The following is a 17,124-nucleotide window of genomic DNA, read 5'->3' as shown; positions in this document are numbered from 1 at the left end:
GAGTTTTATTTTTCCTCGCAAGCGGGTGGTGGATTTTAAGGCAAGGAAGAAGTGGGAGCTGTCGCCAACATTGAGCAAAAAAACTTGGGCCATCCCGTTTCAGGTTAGCGCCATCATCCCGGGTTGGGGTTGTGTGTGGGGGAAACCCCGTCCGGCAGCCCCGGACCTCGGAGACTTCGGGATTTCCCGTTGGTCGGGGATTTGACATGGTGGGTCCTTGCCCTCGTTCAACCACTCCGGGCTCCGATCCGGCAGTCTCCACTTTCATCCGATGTCTCCCGCCGTCGTGAACAGCAAACGGACCGCGAACCCCTTCGCCACCGGCGGTAACAAAAATCTATGAACTCATAATCCCATTTCTCCTTGATAGACACTCGGATATCGGGACATTGTACGGGGTAGAGTGAAGCCGCGCATCCAGCTGGTAGTTCTGGTGCGCATCACTTGAAGCAAACGAATCACAAGACTCCAGACCCAGATGTTTGTAAGGCTAAGAGTTAGGATCTCTCGGTTGTGGGGCTGAAAGAGAGGAGAGTGGTCAACATTCAGAGCGCAAGGAGAGGTAATTATGACTTCTGTCATGGAAGCGTTCATCAACTTAAAATAAGAGATTTGTATAATCTGAAAAGGCTTTGATATTGTGTTTCGCTCACCGAAATGACATCGATACGTGTACAACATGCCCACGTGTGCACAGGCAAGAGATTGCTCCGTATGATGCTTGCAATGTCCACAGGCTGTCTGATCCTTCTTTTGCCCAGTCTGGAATAACGTTTTCGACTCTTCTCTACATACCACCTCCACCCATTACAACCGTGAGATGCACATTACGGCCGACATATCCGGGGAGACGATGTCATTGTGATCACTGGTTCACAAATGGAAGAAACTAGAGCTCATGAATCCTTCACAATTAGCCATGGACGTGTCATTTCTCAACGATATAATTGAGGCTCAAGTCGCCGAGGGACGTCTCTGATCCGTGTTTCATATCCTGCTGACTAAAAACCCTAAGCCTAATAATATCTCTGGAGAAGTAAACAAAAGCAAATTCCCGTCCTTCATGAACCCATTCAATCATCATGACGTCCTAGCCACATCCAAACACAACGTGTTTCTCCACATCCGCCCATTTACCTCCGCCTGGAGGGCGATATCACCTCACTGGTGTTGCGGATAGTACGATTGCTGGTATGCCAGCGGATATCCTTGCTGGTATCCCTGCTGCTGTTGGTAGCCGCCTTGTTGCGGGTAATAGCCCTGCTGCTGTTGCTGCTGCTGGTATCCCTGTTGTTGATATCCTTGCTGCTGATAGCCCTGCGGAGCCGCCACGGGCTGTGGAGTGGTGACAGCCGGGCTCTTCTCGGCCGGAGGCATCCCCCGCGATGCCGTCATCGGCGGGTTGGCACCCGGTTGGACATTGACGACGCGCGTCGTGTCCGCGCCCCTGCGCTCCTTCACCTCGTGGTATTGCTGGATGAGACCGCAGCAGGTGCAGCAGGTGCTAACCATGCAGTCCATGCAGCCGTCGCCGTCGATGTTGTGCCGTTCGCGGATGTTGCCGCGCTGGGTCCAGCTCAGACTGGTGATTTTGTTAGTAAAGGGCCCGGTAGGTGGATGAGATGGCGCAAGCGTGTCATGGCCGACAGCGCGTCGAGATCTGGCCAGCGGAGGCAAGAAGGGGGATGAAGAACTTACATGCATCCCAAACCGCAGAAATTCAAGGTCGCGAAGCCGCAGCATGTTCCACCACAGATGTCACCGCTCTCCTTGGTGGGGTTCTCAAGCAGATCCCTCGTCTTGTTGATGACTGCGCGGGAGAAGTCAGCCACATAATTTAGTAGAACCAGAGACTAATAAACTTGGGGAATTCACGGAAGCATGGGCAGCAGGTTCCCAACAAGCAGATGCCGAAGCCAGCGCTGAAGCAGTCGCAGAGACCGGCGCTCCACTTATTTGCCATGATGAGTGTGGGATGGGTTTGTGGCGGCGATTGAGATGGCTTAGGCTGTCAGATGTTTGGGGCCCGATGGGAGTAATAAGCCCGAATCCACGACAAAATAGCGGTTGTTGGCCGGAGGATGGAATCAGACACAAGAACTGGCAGATGTCCACGAAAAGTGAGTGGACAAGACACAAAATGCGCGCACACGCCTGGAGCTCCGCGGGGTCTTTGAACTTTTTCAGTGCCACCAGACACAGCCCAGGAGCCTTGTGACTTTCAAGTCTACCAAATCCCCGTGCAGGAGGGGGGAAGCAGTGATAAATGTACATAAGAACGCGCGGGGGGAATGACCGGGATGAACAACACATCCTGAGATGTGACTTATCGGGGGAGGCTATGGCGTCCAGGGCTGATCTTTGGACAAGGTTGTGGCATGCTCTTTGGGCTAGCCTGGTAGGTTGGCTCCCATGAGACTGAAAATAATGTGGACTGGATGACTTGGCTTGTGACAAGTGCCAGTAAACCGCATCATGGGTTTTTGCGGTTCTGGGTATGGCGTTCTGCATGTAAGACTGGACTGCTCCTAGATAGGTGTTTTGGCGACAATGAGAAGGTCGGTGAAGGGTGGACAGGTACGGAGTTATTGCTACAGAGTATGAAGATTGTAGCCTGCCTTAGCTAAGAATAGTTGACTTGATGGATCTGGTGGAACATGGAGTTGTAACGTGTATCCGTGTGGCTAGTTCGTGCCTGGTGTGTGGCAGGGGGGCTTTATCGGACTCCGACCCTGGTTTTGGAGGTTGCCTAGCCGGGTGACTTTGCTGCTGCTTCCCGCAGCATGGAATCTGCGGCTGAGTCGTGCGCAAAACGAATCAACAACATCGAGAGGCCACCACCTAATCTCCGGCGAACCCAGAACGTCCATGGCAGCGCGATCGAGGGCAAAACGCCGATCCCAGAACACAACATGGTCAGCCGTCGGAGAGGCTTCGCAGTTGAGATCCCCTGCGATGAGAACTAAATCTCGGGTTCCGCGACCAATCTCCAGCTGCCATCGTCTGGCGAGTCAATGGGAAGGTGAAAGTCAATGTCGGACGCAGGATGGATTGAATGATTTTCATTGTTGATGACCTTTGGCGGCGTTAATTAGGCGGAGTGGAGGTCGACTCGGATCTCAGGCCAAACGGTCTTGGTGTGCTCGCTGGGACAATGACAGCAATGAGAGGCTGTATGTGGAGGACTGAGTAGCCGGCGTCATTACTTTGCGGAGGTTACGGAGATTTATCCTCGGAATTATTTCTTAATGACACCAATTTGTTGCTCCGCAGAGCTCGCAGTGTGTGCATATGCGGCGAATACATCGGGTCGGGAAGACGCAGTGAGGTACCTTAGGGAAGGGCTCAGGGTGCGAGATTGGAGTCAACACTGAGTGCGGCTGTGACTGTTTGTGCCCAACTACTTGAAGCACACTAACCGTTGAATTTACATACAATCGAAGATATCACCGACATAGGACCGGATTGAAGATGAGGCATGCTTCGTTACGGATACTTATAGGGACGGAGTAATATCCATTCCCTTCCTGCTGCGGCCTTATGCACAGGAGCAATTAGTTAAGTCAGCCACTTCCGTGTGTACATCAATATGCCGGAAGCAGCCGCATGACCGTTTGCATGACCCGGACGGCATGTTTCATCTTCCAGGCTTCTGGAACACTGCGAGCCTTCTGAGAAACGCCAATGGCCCATGATCAGCAAGTCGAGGTCGACATGTTTGCAGATACGCTTGGCTTCCTTGGCTTGAGTCGTGGCATTCCCTTTGTTCTTGTGCCAAGCCAGCGCCACAGCAACAGCCCCAACCCTAGCCCTTTTTGTTCAGGGAGCATTTGGTTCGAGGGGTGAGGAGGGCGGCGAAGCTGACTTTGGTTGTCCACACATAGCGGCGTGCAAGAGACGTTACCCTCACCTCAACAATACGAAATCATGATGTTGAGAATGAGGACGTTTGCAATTCCGTACCGTCGCCTTTCGGAACCAGTGCTCGATGACTAAGCCCATCCAAACCTTCGGGATGTCCAGCCCGAGAACCGACCTGACATCTAGCCCGGGGGTACAGTATCACGTGATCGACACTCCAGCTCTTCTTGTTGTGGGGTTCGCGTGCACGGGCACAAGCGCACCACTCATGCGCGACCTCGAGACGCAAGACCTTCCTCGCGGAGCCGAAGTGCCGTCTTCCAGAGCCGATCGACCTCCGAGGAAGGCCGGGCATCTGCCTCCGTTCCTTGCCCGTTTGGGCGCCGCCGCCGAACCTCGCTTCGAGGGTCCCGGCCCGCTACGAGCCGCCCTCTTCTCCATCTGTTCCTCCACCTTTTTTTTTGTTCACATTTCATCATCATGGGCCGCACCCGGTTTGGTGGTGAGCGGAACATGACCGTCGTCCCCGCAAGGGAGCCGGGCCGATGTAATGCGTATGCATGAAACGTCTGGATTCTGGAGATGGATGGAATATGTGGTGGAGGTGACAGCGGCTACTAGCGTCTTCAACTCTTTTAACGGCGGTGCATGCCGACGGCAATCCACGCCGAGATCTCACTCGTGGAGAATCCAAGACTGCGTTACCAGGTCGAGCAGACTTGAGAAGGATCGCCGATCAAGATGGCACAACTCCCCACAACGCACTACCCCTTACCGTAGCACCCGACTTCCCCACGGCATTGGGATCTGCCCTGTCCTTCCCGTCGACACGGGACCCAATCCCTTCTGGGGCAGCGAGGTCCGTACTAGTCCACCGGCGCATGACATCAAGCTTTCCGTCTCTGTAAATCCGGGGTTATGCTCCTGATCGAGATCACTTCGGAGCACGCAGGAGGCCTTCCGATGAAACCACCGCGTAACCGCCGACATCATGGGGCGGCAAAGTCCCGAACGACATGCGCCTGCTTTGTAGACTCCGAAGATATAAAATCTCCCGAACCATGATCTCCTCCGGCATCCCGTCCCAGGCATGATCTCGCGTCGTTGAGCCAGACGTCAAGCATTCACCTGGTCCTCTCAGCCCTAGGTCGCCCACCATGCGCGTTTCTCTTGCGATCCTCGCCTACCTGCTCAGCGCCGCCGGCGCCTCGCCCGTCCCGGAGCTCGAGCCCCGGCAGTCCGGCAACCCCTTCTCCGGCCGCACCCTGCTGGTCAACTCGGACTATAGCAGCAAGCTCGACCAGACGCGCCAGGCCTTCCTGTCCCGCGGCGACCAGACCAACGCTGCCAAGGTCAAGTACATCCAGGAGAAGGTTGGCACCTTTTATTGGATCTCCAACATCTTCCTCCTGCGCGACATCGACGTTGCCATCCAGAATGCGCGCGCCGCTAAGGCCCGCGGCGAGAACCCCATCGTCGGTCTCGTCCTGTACAACCTCCCCGACCGCGACTGCAGCGCCGGCGAGTCCTCTGGCGAGCTTAAGCTCTCCCAGAACGGCCTGAACCGGTACAAGAACGAGTACGTCAACCCGTTCGCCCAGAAGCTCAAGGCCGCGTCCGACGTGGAGTTCGCCGTCATCCTCGAGCCCGATGCCATCGGCAACATGGTCACGGGCACCAGCGCCTTCTGCCGCAACGCCCGCGGCCCTCAGCAGGAGGCCATCGGCTATGCCATCTCTCAGCTCCAGGCCAGCCACATCCACCTCTACCTGGATGTCGCCAACGGCGGCTGGCTCGGCTGGGCCGATAAGCTCGAGCCAAGTATGTGATATCCTCCTCCCCCCTCCTTACTAGCAAAGAACCACCACATACTAACCCCTCCACCAGCTGCCCAGGAGGTCGCCGCCATCCTCCAAAAGGCCGGTAACAACGCCAAGATCCGCGGCTTCTCCAGCAACGTCTCCAACTACAACCCCTATTCCACCAGCAACCCGCCACCCTACACCTCGGGCAGCCCGTCGCCCGACGAGTCGCGCTACGCCACCAACATCGCCAACGCCATGCGCCAGCGCGGCCTGCCGACCCAGTTCATCATCGACCAGAGCCGCGTCGCGCTCAACGGCGCCCGCAGCGAGTGGGGCCAATGGTGCAACGTGAACCCCGCCGGCTTCGGCCAGCCCTTCACCACCAACACCAACAACCCCAACGTCGACGCCATCGTCTGGGTCAAGCCCGGCGGCGAGTCGGACGGCCAGTGCGGCATGGGCGGCGCCCCGGCCGCCGGCATGTGGTTCGACGCGTACGCGCAGATGCTGACGCAGAACGCCCACGAGGAGATCGCCCGCGGCGCCGCCGGCAGCGGTGGTGGCAACAACGGCGGCGGCAACAACAACCCGTCCCCGACCAACCCGACCAACCCGGGCCCGACCAGCAACCCGGGCGGCGGCAACTGCGCGAGCAAGTGGGGCCAGTGCGGCGGTCAGGGATGGGCCGGCCCGACCTGCTGCGAGGCTGGGTCGACTTGCACCCGCCAGAACGAGTGGTACTCGCAGTGCCTGTAAAGAAAACGATGCGGTTGTTGTCACGGGTGTGACGTTGTATATAGCACGTCCCGGTTAGGGAGTTCAAATCTTCATGTACATAGTTGCTCATCAAGATAATGGAGATGAGTTCTTGAGTTGACGAATCTCAGTGTTGACTGTGATGTGTCCAGCCAACCTTGTGCCTACGGAGTACCTATCTGATGCTTAGGTTTCCGCGTCTTACTTGGTATGGGAGTGAGGAAGGTCCTCCGTACGGTTCATGGCATGGCAAATATCAACATCAGAACCGCCGTCGAAGGGAATATGGCCCAACTTCGGCCGTTCTGGTAGGTACTTGAGTTAAACAATGTTATAAGGGATATTAATAGTCGGTAATGAGCCGCATTTACCTAGTTTGTCAAATTATCGTGGAGTCCGGTTAATCATCTCGGACCGAACCCACTCTTTGACGACATACTATGTGTAAAACATCGACGGGCCTGTGTTGTGTTGTAGAGGGTGGGGTCTGCGAGGCGACCACACATGGTCTACGAATGCCTTCTGCCAACAACGTATAATGAGGAGCGCAGGTCCTTGCGGAAGGGCCTCAGAATGTCTCTTCCAAAATATGGTTGAGCATTCGGTCCGTCTAATAAGTGCTTAATGGCCTTCGCCGCTCTTTGGAGGACCTGTGGGGATGCTCACTTAGCAAATAGGAAGCCCGAGTGATACAGGAATATGATAGATTAGCTCTTTAATGTAAAGAGGAGAGATGAACAGACGTAGTAGTAATAGCTGGAATAAGGATTGTCAGTTTTTGGTATCTAAATTCTCATCATTACTAGCACGACATTAAGCCCAACTCCAGAGGCGACAAAACCATTCATCATCAAAACACGCATGACTCCTCCCATCCACCCGTGGTATCATCCAAAACAAACAGCAGCCACCCGCCTTGGTATCATTTCCTTCCCTTCATTACATATCATCATCATGTGACCGAGAATGCCTCCCTTCCCCGTGACGTTCATTTCTGCTGCATGACCTGCTGCGCCGGCTGTGTATACTGAGTGTACTGCACCTGCTGCGCCTGTTGAACCTCGTGGCTGGAAAGGCTAGCATCGTCGGCCCGGCCCTTGCCCTTCTTCGCCTTCTTGCCCTTCTTGTTGGTACCCCTCAGGCGAGAGACAATGCTTGACACCATCCCAGCGACCACGCTAAGCAGCACGAGCAGGAGAGTGTACAGCCCAATCAAGAAAGCCATAATCTCAGCCGTCTCGCGCAGCGGCGCGCGCGCAAAGTCGAGCGGCGTGTCGTTGCGCACACCCTGGCGATGGACCGTGAGCTCGGCGCAGACGGCGGCAACGGCCAGCAGGATGAGCAGCAGCAGAGCCCAGGGGATGGCCTCGGGGGTGAAGCGGGCGGCACCTTCGTTGATGGCGCTCGACACCTCGACCGTGGTGCGGCTGTAGCGGTGGGGGACGGATCGCGGCTCGACGTGGGCCACGCACTCGAGGATGGCCTGGGTGTGGCGAACGCGGGCTTTGTGAGAGTAGCCCTCCGCCTCGCGGATATCGGCGGGCACAACGTGGTCGTCGTCCTCGTCGTGCCGGTGGCCCGCCTCGACGGACTTGGAGGTGGTCTTTTTCTGGGCGCGCGGGCCGACGCCGAAGAGGGCGGGGCCGAAGACGCTCGCGGTGAGAATGAAGAGGGCGACGGCCGTTGTGATTACGGCAACGATGCACACGCCAACGGTCCAAATGCGCAGGAAGAGCCTGAATCCTGAGTCGGCGAACGGCTTCTTGGGGGCAAGGACAAAGTAGACGGTGGGGACGTTGTCGCAGACACCATCGGGCTTGTTGCCGTTGTGAAGCAGGGGCCAGTGCAAGGCAGCAGTGCCGAACATGAAGATAGACCAGATGAGAAGACCAAGAGCGGCAGAGACTTGGTCCTTGTAGCTGGTAGCAGAGAGGAAGTGACGAATAGCCTGCTTCGGAGCGCGGGCACGGCGGCGGATGCGAAGCTCCTCGGCAGCGATGCGCGCAACCTCCTGTTCGACGGCACGGGCCTCGGAAATGGCATGCTGAGAGTGAACCAGAGCAGCGACATAGAGATCGCGGAGCTTGTCGATATCGGCACGGGTCGGGGCGGCGGCAATCTCATCGATCAGCTGGCCGTGGTAAACCGTGGTAACAGCGCCACCGTCAGCCTGGATTTCATCGCTGCGGCGACCGCTCTCGGTGTCCACATCAATCTGCTCATGCCAATGCGAAACGTAGTGGTGGACAGCCTGGCTCAGCGTGTTCTGGGCAGCATGGCAATCGCGATTGGCCTCCTCAGCTGCGGCGAACAGGGCAAACGCGCGCAAGACATCGGCATAAGCGCGGGCACGGCGCACATCGAGATCCGTCACCCGACCCTTGCGGCACCGCTGGAGACGGTCACGATACTCGGCATCGGAGTGCACGGCGGCATGGCCTTCAACGACGAGCGCCTGGCGGAACAGCACGGTGAACACAAAGAAGACCGGGTACCACAGAACAAGATGGATCAGGACGGCGTAGTCAATGATGATAAGGTTGAAGTCGACGATGTTGAGGAACATGGCCAGGAACAGCGACAGGGCCAGGACGCCCCAGGCGCCGTGCCAGAGACGGAACTGCTTGTCGACGCTGAAGAGCATGGCGATAATGGCGGCGAGGTAGAGCAAGTAGAAGCCAATGCGGATGCCGGCTCCGATGAGCATCTGGTCGCCAAAGATGTGGCACGGCATGAAGGACGTGACGGCGGCCATCTCGCCGGAGCCGACGAAGCCGGTGCTCGTGATGCCCACGAAGTTGCCCATGGTTGCGGCTGGTTGTGTCTCTCTCTGGCCGTCTGTTGATGTTTGTCCGGAGGAAGACGAGGACGTCGCGTTTGACGTCGGGTCAAGCCGTGAGGCTCGAGGACGGAGAGGAGGTGGATGTCAACAGCTCGAGGTTGGCCGTCGACCTTGAGCTTACCGAGGGTTGACAGAGTCAAGAGGGTGGAGGAGAGGTAGGAAAACAACGTGACGGCCTTCAATTGAGATGTGCCAGGTCATGGTTCCAGCCCACAGCAGACCAGCAGCAGACCGAGGGAGGCATTTCGGCATTCACCCAACCACATCGTGTCCGGCCTCGAGCGAAAATCGCAATGACCGGCGCCTCATCCTCATCCCGCATCTACCGTCGTACAGCGTGGCCGGCGAGCTGCAGCCCAATGCAACATGGCCAAGCTAACGGACGTCATTGTGTCTCCACTGGCCTGCATGCGTGCTGGCGTGGTGCAGATTGGCGTCGCCCTGCAGAGCGACAGACAGCTGAGTCGCAACCCTAGCGCCACAGAAAAAGCCGTGATTGGGCATTGTGTCGATGGCTTCCCGAAGCAGCTGCCCTAGAAGCCGGCTTGGCGCGCCTTCTTGCCTGATCAGTCGTGGCCCAGTTGTGCCCAACCTCGTGGATTTTTTTTCAATTAGTATTTTCATGTGCCACTGTGAACAACTCACACCGCTCGGCGGGGCAGGGACGCCGGCCTGCAAATCTCCGGACCTCGCGGCCATCTCTCGGCGGGGGAGGCTCGCCATGTGGTTGGCTCTTCCCCGCGCTCGGGTGCAAATTTTCCTCAATTTGTCTTTGGTTTTGAGGCTGCTGATGCAGGTGCGAATCTCCACCTGGCCCATCACAGAGCGCCACGGCCGAGTAGAGGCAGGAACCATGACGATCCAGGCCGCGCCCGAGGCCGCGCCGTTCCTCCCTTGTGTGTGGCTGGCAGGATATTGAGGTGGTGCTTGACGGATGTGGGTATCAATCGTGTGTGTGGATGGCTGAAAGTTCATCAGCCCGAGGCTGGAGCTTATCACCTTTTGCTTCCTTGTTTTTGCCCTGAGTGAAGCTTGTTGCTGAGTTGTTCGCCGTGTAAACAATCCTCCTCTCCCATCTGGCCCGGAGCGGTTCACTCCCCTTTTCCATCCCACCACCACCACCACAACATCAAACCGCGCCCGAGTCCAACCATGCGCAACTTCGGTGTCAGTCTTGCGGCGCTGCCACTCCTCGCCCTCGGGTCGGCGACCCCAGAGCGCCAGTTCTACAAGTGGAACGCTCCCCGGGACCTCGTAAGCGGTGCCGGTCTCTCTCGCCGACAGACCCCTCCGCCGGGCTATCACCCCGAGTTCGGGACTTGCGGTAGCGGCACGACTTGTGAGAACGCTTGCGGCCCTGAATGGGCTCTGTGCCCGGCGAGCACCGACCTGTCGCTGTTTTGCTACAACCCTTCGGCAGGCCAGACATGCTGCGGAAACGGCTCTGGGCGTAAGCATCTCCGTGATCATGGGTGTTGAGACCGGCGAAATAGCTAACCCGTTACTAGGCGCCTGTGAGGCGGGATATTACTGTGCCTGGCAAACCTTCGGAGGCAAGGTGTGGTGCTGTGAGGAGGTGAGTGCTTTTGGACCGCGTTTCTTCAGACACAACGACTAACTTCCTTCCAGGGCCAAAGCTTGGAGGAATGTGGTGTGCCGGCAGATGCCACGACGGTTGTCAGCGTCTCGTCCGTGACCACCACCGAAACCACAACCACAACCGTGGTTGGTGATCCGGCCACCCCAAGTGGTCCAAGCGGCCCAAGCAGTGGGCCAGTGACCTCCACCAAGGGGACCCCGGGTGGTGGTGATGATTCCGGCTCAACATGCCCTGCCGTGACAGTGACGGCCACTGTCACTTCCGTCAGCGTCAGTACCGTCAGCGTTGCTGCCATCACGGTGACTGAGACGGTTTACGCCGATATCTGCTCCGGCGTGGACACCACCACGCCTGGCGTTCCCGGTTCTTTCACTCCTACGCCGCCTCCCACGACTCCCTTTCCGACTGCCGGGCGGCCATCGGTATGTCAAACATTGGAACCTTTCCTGCCGGGTTCATGATGCTAACGAGTCTACCCAGAACGGCACTCTGTCGAGCACCCTGTTTACTGCCGGCGCTGCGAATGTTTTCCCCGGTGTGATGAACCTGGCCGTGGGCATCGCTGGATTACTGTTTCAGTGGCTCTGAGCCTTTGATATGAGACTCATATGAATGAATGATCTGGGTTGGGCGGCATGGTGGTTGAATACTTCGGTTGATAATGATAATGATGACTCGTACATGGATACCCAATGTCAATATCTAGGATAGAATTGCATTCAATGACCTTTCCCTCGTTCCACTGTCGTTGAACATCGCCCTCAATGAACATTTGTAGCATGATACCGTACTTCCAGCAGCCTCATCATAATTCTTCATCCCGACTCTGAACGACTGGGTCCTCCGGCTCCGCTAAGTCCAAGTCTGGACAGTCCTTCGGATTGGCATAGAAGGCACCGCCTAGCTTCTCGATGATCTTGCTTCGTTCCTCCATGTTGAAGGCATTGAACGCCATACCGGCCTGCTTTCTGCCAGCCTCGGCCACGGTTCCGTTGAGGACCCAGACACCGCCTCCCGCCGGCCATCCCGTAATTATAAATTTCTCCTCTTCTGTGCTTGAGCCCACCTCCCTTGAAGCATAAAACTCCGCGCTCTCGCTTTCCCACCATGTGGCACCCAATTGACGCACTGGAATGTTGTGCCAACCACATTAGTGTCAAATCCTTCGTTGGTAGGAAGATCAAAGGGGTTGCAAGGTCCGTACTCTTATAGCAGTGCGCCTCTTCGTCGGCAGCCGTATTGGGATCTTCTGGATCTGGTTGCCACACAATTTGAAACCTGTCGTAGCCCAGAAACTCGAGGTCCGCGGGACCAGCCGTCATGATCAAAAAACCCCCCTTGGGCGGCCAGCCACGCACTGTGGCGCCGGGCCCTGTACCGTAGGACACCCTCGGTCGAGGTAAGGAAAACTGGACTTCGGGGTTACCCACGGGAAGCTTGCAAAGGATATTGGGCCGGTCGGGGTCATGAACGGGTTTGGGTTGGGGCTTCACGAGCAGTTTGAGAAGGGCGGCTACCGTCACCGCACCAACCACTATCCCGAGAATTACATTCCAACAACGAGACCGACGCATCGTTATGCAGTGCGATGGATGATGTGATGATGGAGATAGCTCTGTTCGCGTGATGTTGGGTTGGGTAAGATGTGCAATCAAGGGGAACGTTTCTCCTTGACCTGGACCAAATCTCCCAGGTATGTTGCATGCCTGGAGATTGGCGTTCAATAGGTGCCTGACCCTCCCGTTGTATGCGGACTCTTGACGAAACAGGAGACCCAACAAAGATAAAAACTATGGATCCCTGGCGGAATTTGTCCGCTGTCGATACGACTCTGTACCTTGCAGGTCATCATCGCCATGCCACATGGACGAACCAAGATTGTGGAACAGATGGCTTCAGATGCTTCATGGTGCCCGTGACTCACTCTAAAACTCTAAAAGGACATGCGCGAATATCAAGTTGACCTGTTGGTTATGCGTCCAAACTTTAACAAAGCCGAGGATGCAACTGTGTTGGTTGTTTGTTCCAACGACTGGTGATATTTCTAGGGTCTCGCCTCCAGACGTTCACTCTAGTCCCCTCGGATGTAACTCCCAGTGTCTTGGCAAAGCTGTTGGTGATGCGTTGAGGACGGACCGTACCTTTGGATACAACTCTCAAATTTTTTGGCGATATCAACAGGGCTGATTGCACCTTCAAGACGTCCGACTAACGGTCTTGTGAATAATACTAACGCCCTGACATGTGTTTCTCATGCCTTCAATGCTCCGAGCATCACCAATTTTTTACTTCTACCATCCCTGCGAATGCAACCATGATCAACATCTCGGTGATGTCTTCAGGACTTGATAGGTCTTCAGACTTGTATCGCCCCCCTGAGGACGCAACTCCGGTGAGGGCCGAAGCATGGACGCGAAAAGGCACGACCAGAATGTCAAGGAAGAGGGAAACCCGCTAGGCGCAGTACTGACCCCCACGATGGCTCCTCATTGAGTATATATAATAGTACCACATCGGCCTCTGCGTGGCTTCAAGTGAAGTAGAGGACCATCGGCCGCGAAACCCACCGCTCGACCGTCAACCGACAGGATGGGTCAGACGTGCTCGTATATCCTCGTCCAGCCGGGCGACAGTTGTGCCAGCCTGGCCGCTCGCTGCGGTATCACCGGCGCCCAGTTCACAGAGTTCAACCCGAGCCCAACGCTCTGCTCAACCCTCCAGCCTAGGCAGCCCGTCTGCTGTTCGTCTGGCTCGCTCCCCGATCTCACTCCCAAGCCCAATGCTGATGGCACGTGTGCTACGCACAATGTGGTCCCTGGCGACAGTTGCTGGGACATTGCCGACAAGAACTACATCACCATGGACGACATCGAACGGTTCAACTCGAGGACTTGGGGCTGGGAAGGCTGTTCCAGCCTGAAGCCGGGCCCCATCTGCATCAGTACCGGTGAACCGCCCATGCCTGAGCCCGTGGAAGGCACCGTCTGCGGTCCGCAGGTGCCTGGCACAAAGCGTCCGAGTTCGTGGGACCAAATCAGCTCTCTCAACCCGTGCCCTCTCAACGCCTGCGTATGTGATTTCCCTTGATAGGCGTGGCGCCTCCTCCCTATTGTTTTACTAACCACGTGCCAAAACACCAGTGCAATAAATGGGGACAATGCGGAATCACGCCCGAATTCTGCACGCCCAGCAACTCCAGGTATGTCAAGCTCGGACCCTTGAATGAGAAAGAGGAAGGCCGCTGACTTGGTGATCAGCACCGGAGCCCCCGGAACATCGGCCCCAGGCGAAAATGGCTGTATCTCGAATTGCGGCACCCAGATTGTGACCAACGGCGCACCCGGTGGCAACATTCGCATTGGGTATTTTGAAGCATTCGGCGTGGACAGAGCCTGCCTCACCATGGACGCTTCTCATATTCCATCCGGCTACACTCACATGCATTACGCGTTTGGCGACATCACGCACGACTATCAAGTCGACGTCTCCCGGTATCAAACCCAGTGGGAGATATTTACCTCCATGAGGGGATTCAAACGGATCTTGTCATTCGGTGGTTGGTCGTTTTCCACAGAGTAAGCCAATTTCCCCGTACAAGCGTTCCTGACATTCTCTTGAAGCGACTGTATATTAATAGCACGATTCAGGCTTGACACAGCCCCCATTTTCAAGGAGGGCGTGACCGCGGCAAATCGGCTGAAATTTGCCCAGAGTGTCGTTGATACCATCAAACGCTACAACCTGGACGGTGTCGACTTCGACTGGGAGTATCCAGGCGCACAGGATATTCCAGGACTCCCACCTGGCCATCCCAACGAAGGCCGGAACTACCTCGAGTTCCTCAGGCTGGTGCGATCACTCCTTCCACCGGGAGTCTCTCTGTCCATCGCGGCACCGGCGTCGTACTGGTACCTCAAGGGATTCCCCATCGCCGAGATGGCTGAGGTCCTCGACTATATCGTCTACATGACCTATGATCTCCATGGCCGGTGGGACTACGACAGCCCGCACGCGAATCCGGGCTGTCCTACCGGAAACTGCCTCCGCTCGCACGTCAACCTGACCGAGACCGAACTCGCACTCGCCATGATCACCAAGGCCGGCGTTCCCGCGAACAAGATCGTTGTCGGCACCGCGGGCTACGGGCGCAGCTTCAAAATGGTTGACCCGAACTGCACGGGACCCAACTGTCGCTTCACCGGACCAAACTCGACGGCCGACGAGGGACCTTGCACGCGTACCGCCGGCTATATCGCGCAGGCCGAGCTGGAGGCATTGATGTCCGGCGGCGCTGCCACCAGCCATCTCGCCCGTCGTGGCCCCGTCTTGACATGGCATGACGACGACAGCGACTCAGACATCATGGTCTACGGCAACGGCACGTGGGTCTCGTACATGAGCGCCGCGACCAAAGCGTCACGCATCAGCCGGTACGCCAACTACGGATTTGCCGGCACGGTCGAATGGGCTGTGGACTTGGAGCAGTTTGTCTTCGGTCCGAACGACCACGCCTTGTCGGTCACCCAAATGGAGAGCGAGTTCCTTAACGCGTTGAAGGACAGCGAGTATGACACGTCGCAATTCGAAATCTACAACTTTACCGACCTGGCCACGAGGCTCACGGACTGGAAGGGATGCGATGGCAAGCAGCGGGATAATATTTACTCGGGCTGGCAGCAGTCGTGGAATATCATGAACGTGATTTACTCCGAGACGAAAAATGGCATCGATTTGAACTCGGCGGCTGCGCTCGAGTTCCTGGGTCCGCCGGCGGTTACCTCGAAGCGGAAAGCCCAGTTTGAGGATATTTTCAAGACGCAGGCAACAATCCAACCGGGATATATCACTTTGCCACCGGACTGGCGTCTTGCGGTCCGGTGTGACGATCCCCTCAATGAGTGTCGTGACGGCACCGTTGCCTACACAATCCCCAAGGACCCGGACGTCAATAGGTACAGCATCACCTTCTGCAAACCCTATTTTAAGCAAGAGAAGCTCAACACATTGATCAAGCGGTACGCCAAAAACAAGAACGGTTATTCGATGAAAACCTGGGCAAATATCGACAAGTACATGTCCCAAGGCCACACTTGGTACCACGAGCTGATGCATGTCGAGTGGGCGGTAAACGCCTCACCCCGCGGAAGACCGACGGGGATTTGGCCCATCGTGGACGTCACGATGGTGTTCAACCCACGCACACCCAAACAGGATTTTGTCCAAGTGTACGGTGGCTACAATGCGAAGGCCCTTGCACGTTGGTACTCACGCCCGCTGAAAGACAATCCCTTCACTATCGTGAACTCGGACAGTTTAACCCTATATGCCATGGCCAAGTACGTGCAGAAGGAGCTCGGCGGCATCTACCCGCATCTCCCCCTGGCTGGAAATCCGCCAGATGATGTCTTCACGGTGTTCACGGTCCCCGGCTATTTTAGCGTCGATGGCAATGGCACGGCGACCTTGGAGTCTGGCAAAGATTGGGAGTACCCAACAACATGCTCCGAGGACGGTGTCTGCAGCGATGTGAGCCTCAAGGGCGGCGACAGGACAGACGGCAACGCCATTGTGACAGCCACGGCCGGCGACTGGGCCACACGGTCAATGTATCCTGACGACTACCTCTCGAGTTACTCATCGTGGGCCGGGCTCACACCCACCGCGACCCCGGTGCCGCTGGCGCGCGGTCCCATCCACTGCTTCAACGAGGCCGACTTCCCCGGCCACGCCGATATCCAGCCCGACAAGCAGGACGATTACTCGGTTGAATTTAGCGGCCTCGGAGACATCTGGATTGGGCCTGGCGACCCGCCGCTCAAGCTGCGCAAGACTGATCGTTACGGCGTCAATTACGACTACCGCGTTGAGTGGGTTTCCGGCTGCGTCACGTCTGTCGACAAGCAGAACTTCCGTTTCCCTCTGGGTATGACGGAGAGCACGATCACGGCTTACTTGCTCGTGAGGGAGAGCTACACCAAATGTAAGTTCGCTTTCCTGTCTCGCCTTGTTTTCTTCCTCTACTCCAGATGCCCGCCCAACATAGAGTCAAGGCAAATGACTAACGATTTCCCCCTTTTACAGGCAACAACGGCGGGGTTGGTGGTTGGTGTCAGGTTGGTTGTTTGCGGTACACGTTCGAAGGCGGACGGGGTTGATCTCAGTAGGATGTTTGAACAAGACACTGTAAATACTTTGAGAGCAGTGGGCAGGGTTGGTTCCGGATCATTTCATATAAGTTATATACTAAATATTACCTCGAT

General features: G+C 56.6%; 8 protein-coding genes across 8 annotated transcripts; 5 read left to right on the top strand and 3 right to left on the bottom strand.

The window, feature by feature from the left end:
* Positions 1-1,161: 1,161 nt before the first annotated feature.
* On the bottom strand, positions 1,162-1,963 carry VTJ04DRAFT_4237 (uncharacterized protein; the record flags this gene model as incomplete). Its single annotated transcript, XM_069362225.1, has 3 exons — positions 1,162-1,582; positions 1,699-1,810; positions 1,876-1,963. 3 exons carry the CDS (start codon positions 1,961-1,963, stop codon positions 1,162-1,164), a joined length of 621 nt encoding a protein of 206 aa, XP_069219193.1.
* Positions 1,964-5,018: 3,055 nt separating this feature from the next.
* On the top strand, positions 5,019-6,422 carry VTJ04DRAFT_4236 (uncharacterized protein; the record flags this gene model as incomplete). Its single annotated transcript, XM_069362224.1, has 2 exons — positions 5,019-5,682; positions 5,749-6,422. 2 exons carry the CDS (start codon positions 5,019-5,021, stop codon positions 6,420-6,422), a joined length of 1,338 nt encoding a protein of 445 aa, XP_069219192.1.
* Positions 6,423-6,668: 246 nt separating this feature from the next.
* On the top strand, positions 6,669-7,382 carry VTJ04DRAFT_4235 (uncharacterized protein; the record flags this gene model as incomplete). Its single annotated transcript, XM_069362223.1, has 2 exons — positions 6,669-6,730; positions 7,229-7,382. 2 exons carry the CDS (start codon positions 6,669-6,671, stop codon positions 7,380-7,382), a joined length of 216 nt encoding a protein of 71 aa, XP_069219191.1.
* A 28-nt stretch (positions 7,383-7,410) lies between these two features.
* On the bottom strand, positions 7,411-9,228 carry VTJ04DRAFT_4234 (uncharacterized protein; the record flags this gene model as incomplete). The annotated part of the gene is made up of 1 exon (XM_069362222.1): positions 7,411-9,228. One exon carries the CDS (start codon positions 9,226-9,228, stop codon positions 7,411-7,413), a length of 1,818 nt encoding a protein of 605 aa, XP_069219190.1.
* Positions 9,229-9,630: 402 nt separating this feature from the next.
* Positions 9,631-10,183, top strand: VTJ04DRAFT_4233 (uncharacterized protein; the record flags this gene model as incomplete). The annotated part of the gene is made up of 2 exons (XM_069362221.1): positions 9,631-9,764; positions 9,880-10,183. 2 exons carry the CDS (start codon positions 9,631-9,633, stop codon positions 10,181-10,183), a joined length of 438 nt encoding a protein of 145 aa, XP_069219189.1.
* A 233-nt stretch (positions 10,184-10,416) lies between these two features.
* Positions 10,417-11,452, top strand: VTJ04DRAFT_4232 (uncharacterized protein; the record flags this gene model as incomplete). The annotated part of the gene is made up of 4 exons (XM_069362220.1): positions 10,417-10,714; positions 10,773-10,840; positions 10,894-11,286; positions 11,345-11,452. 4 exons carry the CDS (start codon positions 10,417-10,419, stop codon positions 11,450-11,452), a joined length of 867 nt encoding a protein of 288 aa, XP_069219188.1.
* A 217-nt stretch (positions 11,453-11,669) lies between these two features.
* On the bottom strand, positions 11,670-12,186 carry VTJ04DRAFT_4231 (uncharacterized protein; the record flags this gene model as incomplete). Its single annotated transcript, XM_069362219.1, has 2 exons — positions 11,670-11,992; positions 12,069-12,186. 2 exons carry the CDS (start codon positions 12,184-12,186, stop codon positions 11,670-11,672), a joined length of 441 nt encoding a protein of 146 aa, XP_069219187.1.
* Positions 12,187-13,453: 1,267 nt separating this feature from the next.
* On the top strand, positions 13,454-17,019 carry VTJ04DRAFT_4230 (uncharacterized protein; the record flags this gene model as incomplete). Its single annotated transcript, XM_069362218.1, has 5 exons — positions 13,454-13,933; positions 14,005-14,063; positions 14,122-14,439; positions 14,512-16,844; positions 16,946-17,019. The coding sequence occupies 5 exons, from the start codon at positions 13,454-13,456 to the stop codon at positions 17,017-17,019; spliced, it is 3,264 nt and encodes a 1,087-aa protein (XP_069219186.1).
* Positions 17,020-17,124: the final 105 nt, after the last annotated feature.

The sequence above is a fragment of the Mycothermus thermophilus genome (assembly GCF_041956435.1).
Source record: "Mycothermus thermophilus strain CBS 625.91 unplaced genomic scaffold VTJ04scaffold_3, whole genome shotgun sequence".
In the NCBI taxonomy this organism is placed as follows: domain Eukaryota; kingdom Fungi; phylum Ascomycota; class Sordariomycetes; order Sordariales; family Chaetomiaceae; genus Mycothermus; species Mycothermus thermophilus.
Note: the sequence above shows the minus strand (reverse complement) of the source record. Positions and strands in the feature narration are given on the sequence as shown.